The sequence below is a fragment of the Neophocaena asiaeorientalis genome, unplaced genomic scaffold, assembly GCF_003031525.2.
Source record: "Neophocaena asiaeorientalis asiaeorientalis breed wild unplaced genomic scaffold, Neophocaena_asiaeorientalis_V1.1 scaffold241, whole genome shotgun sequence".
NCBI classification, from domain to species: domain Eukaryota; kingdom Metazoa; phylum Chordata; class Mammalia; order Artiodactyla; family Phocoenidae; genus Neophocaena; species Neophocaena asiaeorientalis.
Window position 1 is genome coordinate 1,004,504 of NW_020172287.1, and position 9,199 is coordinate 1,013,702.

The 9,199-nt window shown below is 43.0% G+C and overlaps 1 protein-coding gene across 2 annotated transcripts in view; it reads right to left on the bottom strand.

Annotated features, from left to right (window-relative positions):
* The window catches only part of RUFY1 (RUN and FYVE domain containing 1), a 56,253-nt gene extending 47,460 nt beyond the window's left edge, over positions 1-8,793 (bottom strand). The window contains exon 1 of one of the 2 annotated variants that reach the window (XM_024765161.1): positions 8,433-8,793. In XM_024765161.1, coding sequence (XP_024620929.1) covers positions 8,433-8,706 — 274 coding nt within the window. In that variant the 5' untranslated portion in view covers positions 8,707-8,793. The remainder of the gene's footprint in view (positions 1-8,432) is intronic. The other variant, XM_024765152.1, reaches the window with a different exon arrangement.
* Between the last annotated feature and the right edge of the window lie 406 nt (positions 8,794-9,199).

Genomic DNA, 9,199 nt, shown 5'->3' on the forward strand with positions numbered 1-9,199 from the left:
CGCGCCCCTCTCTCCGCACCTGCGCCATCGTTCGGTCATTTAAATGGATTGGGTGGGGTGGGGATCTTATTGTTTTAGTTTGCAGTTGTTCATTACAGATGTTAAGCAGCTTTTCATGTTTGTCTCCTAGTATTCCTTCTATGAATTGCCTGTTAAATCTTTTAACTTTCTTTGTTTGCCTTTGTTTTATTGGTCCGTATATTCTGCATATTAATCCTTTGTCTACCTGCTTTATTTCATGGGCAGTAAATAATATGGACATATAAATAGTTAAAAGAGCATATATATGTGTAGCTAAACCGAAAAGAATGATATTATGACTGTGAATTTATAATACAGGTATTAAGACTAGAGACAGCCTGGGACTGAAAATTCTAAATTCTCATCAAAACCCAAGAGGACAGTTGCTGGGAAAGAAAAATCGGCCTAAACCTTAATCATGGTGTGGAAAAAGAAAAGTGGACTTTAAGTAAAGCATTTGGGTGGGAGTGGTATAATTATTTTTAAATTTTGAGAGAATCCTATGTATTACATTTATAAATTTGAAAAGTTTAATGAAATGGATGATAGACAAAGGGAATAGAAACTGTAAAACCCCAACAAGAAGAGGGAGAAATCCTGAATAGACCAATAACCACAGAAGCAATTTGTAAAGATTTATTCAAAGAAGATACCAATCTCCGGTCTAAAACGAAGTATAGTGTTGTTCGAATGGGAATACGTATGCAGGAAGTCCTGCGGAGGGCTAGGCAGGCCCCGATATTTTAAGGAAGTCGATTTCTAGATCCTCAAGTTTCACAGGCACTCTTTCTTCTTCCACTCTACAGAAGAACCACAATTCATTCCTTGTCCAATATCTTGTCCTCTTTTTAAAAAAAATAAACTTATTTATTCATTTATTTAACTTTTGGCTGCATTGGGTCTTCACTGCTGCAGGCGGGTTTTCTCTAGTTGCTGAGAGTGGGGGCTACTCTGTTGCGGTGCGCAGGCTTCTCATTGCAGTGGCTTCTCTTGTTGCGGAGCATGGGCTCTAGGCACGCGGGCTTCAGTAGTTGTGGCACACGGGCTTCAGTAGTTGTGGCTCATGGGCTCTAGAGCGCAGGCTCAGTAGTTGTGGCGTGTGGGCTTAGTTGCTCCACGGCATGTGGGATCTTCCCAGACCAGGGCGCAAACTCGTGTCCCATGCATTGGCAGGCAGATTCTTAACCACTGCGCCACGAGGGAAGCCCCCATATCTTCCTCTTGATGCACTGACCTGGGGTGCAGAAAGTCGCACACACCAAATGGAGGTGAAACCTCCTTTGATGATTAATCAAGTCACCCAAAACATGAAGAGCCTCCAGTCTCTCATTGCTTTGTTGAACTTAGTTAAACTCGGTCTTGGGAGAGAGGGTTGGTCTCCAGCCCTCTGCTGGGTATCCTGAATTTGGAGAGTTAAAAAAAAATTTCCCCCACAAATATGAATATATATAATTGTTTTCAGTCAGTCTCAATACTCATCCCTTGGATATGCCATTAACTTGATGGACACGTTCAATAAATTAAATGAGCCAAACTGAAGCTCCAAGTTTTTGATGAAAATGGATTTCAAGTACATGTAAACTAACTTTTAAATAATTAAGTAATTAATTAATTTTGGCCATATGGGACTTAGTTCCCTGACTAGGGATCAAACCCGTGTCCCCTGCAGTGGAAGTGTGCAGTCCCAACCACTGGACAACCAGGGAATTCCCTAAACTCTTTTTGTCAAAAAATATTGTATTGGCAAGGTGTAATGAAATGTTTAGATATCCCCAACCATTTTGAGTGTTCTGAGTTAAACAAAGTGAAAGAATTATAAGGCATAATTATCATCTGATAAGTTTTGATAAAGCCTTTTTTTGGGAACTTCCCAGAGGTAGAGAAATTTCTTTAATGTGACTAGGTTGTATCCTTTTGCAAGTAAGGTGATTTTCATTTGAACAAAATGAATATTTGAACAAAAATGAACAAAATTTTGACATTAGATCAATGTGATTTGGGGCATATAACTTAGAAGGAGTTCAAAAATTGAACAACATTACTATAACAAAACTGTCCATTTCATACCTGAGTCACTTTGCTGTACAGCAGAAATTAACATGACCTTGTAAATCAACTATACTTCAATAAAACTTAAAAAAAATATTTGGTAGAATTTACCAATGGGAAAAAAAACCCTGTCCATTTCTATTTCTTATTTATATGAGCCAGATTTCTCAAGGATCACATCTATAAAAAATCAAAAAATAGGAATAAAATTGATTCTGAGTCCTATCACATTTTATCAGTAAATATATATATTCATCTACAAGTACATGCTAATGAAAAAACCAACACCGGCTCATGAAGAGAAGTAATTCCAAGAAAAATTTATGTATAATTACTTATAAAATTATATTTATATTCCTTTAATTAACTTAGCATTACTAATAATTCTAATGGTAATTTGTTCCAGAAGAAAAAAAAGTTTTTTAATTTATTTATTTTTGGCTGCATTGGGTCTTCATTACTGAGTACAGGCTTTCTCTAGTTGTGGCGAGAGGGGGCTACTCTTCGTTGCGGTGTGTGAGCTTCTCATTGTGGTGGCTTCTCTTGTTGCAGAGCATGGGGTCTAGGCCCGCGGGCTTCAGTAGTTGTGGCTTGCGGGCTCTAGAGAGCAGGCTCAGTAGTTGTGGTACATGGGCTTAGTTGCTCGTGGCACGTGGGATCTTCCCGGACCAGGGCTCGAACCCGTGTCCCCTGCATTGGCAGGCAGAGTCTTAACCACTGCACCACTAGGGAAGCCCAAGAAAAAATATTTTATACACTCAGCTTTAGTCACAAGAAAAGTTTATTACATTTTAATTAATTTACATATTTTTTTCTGAGATGTATGATAGGATGACCAATAAAAAAATTTAAAACATACGTAAGTGGATTGGAAATTCAAGTCCAAGGAATAAAAGGGAAAAATGTAAAAATTTCAAATATTAATTAACTTGTTATTTATTTTTAAGATGGATGGCAGTGTTATCAAATCATTAAGGTATTTATATACCACTTGATACACTTAAAAGAATGATATCATGGTTTTATTTTAAAAAGTCAATTTTACAATAAACCAGAAAATGTATTCTAAACTTTAAAATTATGATGAAGAATTTTATGTATCAACTTTAAAAGCTGAAGATTTTTTGTGGGGGGGGTCAGGTGAACAAAAAATGTGAAGACTAGTGCTTAAGGCAGTGGCTCCTACCATCATTCCTGGGAACACAGCAGTGTTCTGCAGCCATCTCATCCATCCCCTGGTTGGGTTAGTCACCTATTCCCATTTGAGCTCAATTTAGGGTCATGGAAAATTGGAGCTGGAAGGATCTTTAAGCTGTTTCATCTCTCAGTTTTATTAGCTTTGTGACCTTGGCTAAGCTGTTCACATCTCTAAGCTTTGTTAATAATAGTTCAACACAACACACAGAATGTCACAAAATTCCACACGTATTGAATTGCCAAGTAAATGGTCTGATCAGAGATCTCAACCTTGACTGTTGTAGAGGGGCTGGGCCTGTAACATAAAAGTGACCCAGTGAGAGGACAAGCTGGAGAGAACGTGCAGCCACCCTCTTGATGGAGGAATGCTGATTGATCATACGTGCCAGATGGGAGTTTTCAGGAGAAGCTGGTGATCTGGATTTTTATGGAAAACCTGGTAATTGGCTAAAAAAATTTTAAATGCTTATAAAAGCATTTAAGTATAAACTATGCAGGAGAGAAAAAAATGCAACTACCAGCCACAAACATCTCAAAGGGCTGCTCTATACCTTTGGTGTAGAGAATAAGTATTCACTTCAGGGAGTGGATTCTACAGATGTTTTTTTGTTTTTTGTTTTTTTTTTTCGGTACGCGGGCCTCTCACTGCTGTGGCCCCTCCCGTTGTGGAGCACAGGCTCCGGACGCGCAGGCTCCGCGGCCATGGCTCACGGGCCCAGCCGCTCCGCGGCACGTGGGATCCTCCCGGACCGGGGCACGAACCTGTGTCCCCTGCATCGGCAGGCGGACCCTCAACCACCGCGCCACCAGGGAAGCCCTGTTTTTTTGTTTTTTGATCAGGTTCTGAATTATAGAGAATTAACTAGATTCTTTATAAATTTGAGTTTTAGTTTTGATTAGCCCTTTGGTGTCTTGAAAGATCTTATAATACAGTATGGTGTTACCCTGTACTGACAATGAAGAAAACCATTTTACACTTTCCTAATTTTCCGGAATTTTCACTTATCTCAATGGCTAACTTAAGGAGTTCAGCAATGTGAAATGAAAAAGTCATTGTACTTCATTTTGGAAGGAGCAATATCACTTGTGAAGAAGTACTCTGACACATGGAAAAAAAATTTGCCATAGAAGACAACAGAGAAAGGCATAATACATATCACCTACCTAATGCCAAATATATATCTAAATACTTTAAAAATTAAAGAATGACTTCTTCAGTGAGTTTTGTTATTCATCCTTTAGGACAGGGGTCCCTATCTACCGGGCCACGGACCAGTACTGGTCTGTGGCCTGTCAGGAAGTGGGCCACACAGCAGGAGGTGAGTGGCGGGTGAGCAAGCGAAGTTTCACCTGTATTTACAGCTGCTCTCCATCACTCGCATTACCACCTGAGTCCTGCCTTCTGTCAGATCAGCGGCGGCACTGGATTCACATAGGAGCACGAGCCCTACTGTGAACTGTGTATGCGAGGGATCTAGGTTGCATGCTCCTTATGAGAATCTAATGCCTGATGATCTGAGGCAGTGATGCTAGCGCTGGGGAGTGGCTGCAAATACAGATTATCATTAGCAGAGAGGTTTGACTGCACAGAAACCATAAACAATTGCTTGCAGACATATCAAAACCCTATCACTGACTGGCAAGTGAAGACAAGCTCAGGGCTCCCACTGATTCTGCATTATCGTGAGTTGTATAATTATTTCATTGTATATTACAATGTAATAATAATAGAAATAAAGTGCCCAATAAATGTAACGTGCTTGAATCATCTCGAAACCATTCCCCCCACCCAGTCTGTGGAAAAATTGTCTTCCGTGAAACTGGTCCCTGGTGCCAAAAAGCTTGGGAACCACTGCTTTAGGAGGAGGCATTACTTTAAAAAGCACGATGTAGAACCCTGTGTGTGTATACTGTGGTTTGTGTGAAAACTGTGTGTATAGAGATGAAAGCACATGTTACATGCACAGACACTCTGAAATACAGTAGGATTGGGGACAGTTTCTGGCAAGGAGGACTTATTCTACACTGAGTGTCCCTTAGTACAGTTTGATTTTTGTTTTTGCTTTACCATGTGTATTACCTTTAGAAAAAATACCAAAAAACCAAACAAGATAACTACAGAGAATGCAATCATTGTGGCAAGTTGTGCTACCAGACCCCACGTGGGATAACATTTTAAAACAAGTATTCAAAGCGTTCCACATTCCATGACATTCCACAGCTTTTTCCTTAAACCTGTATCACCAAAAAAATTTTATCTGGCAAGAGTGCTGCTAACATTCAGTCTCCGCTCCTTCACCACTCCCTCTGAATAATCTCTGTTCTCACTGCTTTTGTAAGCAGATAAGCAGATCAATGGAAAAGAGATGAAATGAGCCAGCCCTGACTGGAGTGGTGGCCGCCATCTTCTCCTGACCTGCTTTTCTGAGGCCTCTGCGGAGCATGCTACCCAGGGTTCAGTTCCTTTTCCCCATCCCCACTCCTGTCCTACCTGATGGCTTCAAATCTGGGTTACTCTCGGAGTAACAGCTCATCCTAGCTGTTCCCCACACTTCTGCCCTCAGTAAGCCATGTTCACAATTTTCACCAGATTTGAGTGGCAGTTATTTACTTAATATTTTCTTTAAATTGACTAATTAAAAATCCATATGTATATATTACAGCATTTTACTTATAAAATTATTTAAAGGCATCAAGGCATTGAGGTGATGTGACTAAGAGCACAGGCTTGAGAGGCAGCCTGGCTTGGTTCAAGTCCTGGCTCTGCCATTTCTAAGTAAACTTTGTCAAATTACTTCTCTTTAATGCAGTTTCCTTCTTTATAAACAGGGGATAACAACGGTACCTACCACGTGGGGCAGGCTATGTGGGCGGAGCCATGAAGTCAACCTCTCCCTCCCATGGCCCTAAGTGACAGCAATTTCCTGCAGGGATGCAGTCCCTATCTGGTTGGGTGGGTGAGAGGCTGCTGCCCAGTGCCTGCCTAATGTGCTGTGGCGCTGCCAGCCCAGGGCAGGCCAGTGCATACCTGGCCCTGCCCTGAGAGTCAGACAGCATAACCCCCCAACCCTCCCTGCGGCAGCATTGGTCATGCAGCGTGGTCAGGGAGGGGTGGGGAGAAGCCCTAGGGCAGTTCAAGTGGACCAGTGCGGCCAAGAACCTGTCCCAGGAAGACAGTGGAAGATGGGACCACACAAAAGCCGGCTCCAAGGCCCCCACACATGCTCCTTTGTCCCATCAGACTTCACTTAATACAAATTCAAAGACAAAATTAGTAAGAATTTCTATCATGGGGCACTTCTGAGTACCTGGCCATGCACAATCACACTGATTAAAGCCTGCGTTGATTGCATGTCATGAAGCCAGTTCAGCGACCACCTAGGATTATTGTGAAGATTAAATGAACTAATGTATGTACAGACCTAAGACTAATATCTGGCACCTAGGAAGCACAATATAAATGCTGGGTATTATTTATAGCATTACCATAAATAGAAAACGAGTATTTTTCAAATATGCATTTGTTCAACAAATATTTATTATTCTGTGCTAGGCACAGTTCTAGGCACTGGCACATTTTATTTATCACCAAACAGCTAACATGTATTATTTGCTTACTAAGAAGGCTCCAGAAGACCCCATGCCTTGACTTTCAGGACTGACCACCAATGGTGGGCATACAGTCAAACACCCATTGATGCGTGTAAAGGTAGCGAGCTAGTGGCAACTAGATTCCTGAGTTAAACAGGCTCCTTCGTTACCTTCTAGTCCTACTTTCTATCGCCAAAGAAATATTGTTTTCTATCTCGTCAGATTTTAAACTTTCCTCAGTAATCTTTCTTAACCAATGAAACTGTCACAATCCACTATCCTTGTGCCAGTGCTGACTTCTACATCAAATATACATTGGACAGGATGGAGTCAAGAAACCTCAAAGGCAGGGACTTCCCTGGTCGTCCAGTGGTAAAGAATCTGCCTTCCAATGCAGGGGATGCTGGTTGGATCCCTAGCTGGGGAACTAAGATCCCACATGCTGCGGGGCAACTAAGCCCGCACGCCTCAGTGAGAGAGCCCCCATGCTGCAAACCACAAAGCCCAGGCGCCCTGGAGCCTGCGCGCCACAACTAGAGAGAATCGTGTGCGCCTCAGTGAAGATCTCAAGTGCTGCAACTAAGACCTGACGCAGCCAAAAAAATAAATAAAGTAATATAAATATTAAAAAAGAGTACTTGTTAAAAAAAAAAGGAACCTCAAAGGCACACTAATATAATGCTTCTTAGAGAGCACTCCACAGTCTTTAGTGAACTCTGCCCCACAGCACTTTGTGTGATGAAAATGTTCTCACTGCACAATCCAATACAGTAGCCACTAGCCACGTGTAGACTACTGAGCACTTCAAATGTGGCTGTTGTGACTGAGGAACTGAATTTTTAACATTTAAACATCACATGTGGGTAGTGGCTACTGTATTGGTTGGCACAGCTCTAAATATCTGGCTTTACAGGGCTAAGTCACACTCTAAATATCATAATCATTTAATGTTTCCGTTCTCACTCATTTGCTAAAACTGTTATAGATGACAAAGGCTTAAAAGGACTATAAGAGATCATTGGGTGAACCACAAAATTCCTATTTAACAGGCTGGGAAATGTGATGACTTTTCTGCATGACACAGCTAGTTGGTTGTAGAGCTCACCTGGAACCCTCACCCCCTTAATTCCGCCTTGGTGCTTTGACTCCCCGGTGAGTCGGGATGCGCCGTCAACAACTGGAGGTGTGAGCCAGGATGGCATTTTGAGATTTAAAGCAGAGAACAGTACGGTTTCATTTCTTAAGTAAGTCCTTTAAAAATTAATAAGGACTACCTAAGCTTAAACTCGTACATTTTAAAGTATAAAGTTCACCAGTGAGAATAAGAATGCTGCCTGGGGAACACAACTAGAAGTGAAGTCGCCCCGATCTCAGTCCACCCACGCCCACGTATTTATCTCGGCATGGACACACGGTATAAAGAAAACAGACGAGTAGTTAGGCGAGTTAACAGGATGGTTTTTTAACAACCTAACAGGCTGAGTCGGTTAAGCGCCCTTGCCAGCCTGGCTCCCACAGTAAAACGGCCACCCGTCCCACAGAAAGCTCGTAGGTCGCGCCCAGCAGGAGCCTACCTGCGTGCACCGCGCCGTCCGCGCCGCCGTCCGCGCCGCCCAGCCCAGCGGCCGCGCGCAGCGCGCTTCCGCAGCTCGCTGACAGGTTGCCAGTGGCCCTCCGCGCCAGGGTCAGGATGGGTGCCGACCAGCCTTCCGCCGCCGCACGCGGCTTCGCCACCCTCCGCAGTTCGCCTGGGCCCGGCAGCTGGCTCCGGTCCACGATCTCAAACTCTTCTCCCGGCTCCGGCCCCGGCTCCTGCCCCGCCCGGCTCCGGTCGTCCCCGTCGGCCATCTTGGTCTTGTCACGTGTACCCGGCAGGCAGCGGACTCGGCGCGGGCGGGCGCTTTGCCCTTGCTGCTAGTTTTTCGTGTTCGCGACGGGCTTTCCTCTTTATCGCCCTCCTTTCTTTTCTGTCACTTTAAAAAAGCTCGGGAAAGTGCAGATCATAAGGAGCACCTACGTTCTCATCACCTGGGAGGACTTGTTTTCGTGGAAGTTATTCTTGGGCTTTCTCCTTTTGTTGTGGTGCATCCAACCTGGCTTGGGCACAGCCCACGTGGCCGTAGTTTTTTTTTTTGTGACACTATTTCCTTTTTCATTTTCATTTCATACTTTACTTCTCCTTAGTGATTTTTCTGCAGCAGTTTTCAGAACAAGCCCTAAAAGAGCGGGTAACGAAACTGTGGGACAGGTGAGGCAGGAAAGCAGGACTTTTTTTTTAATAACTAAAATCTACAACTTGGCAGGAAAGAGCACACTATGGTGGACTGGGAATCAGAAGATC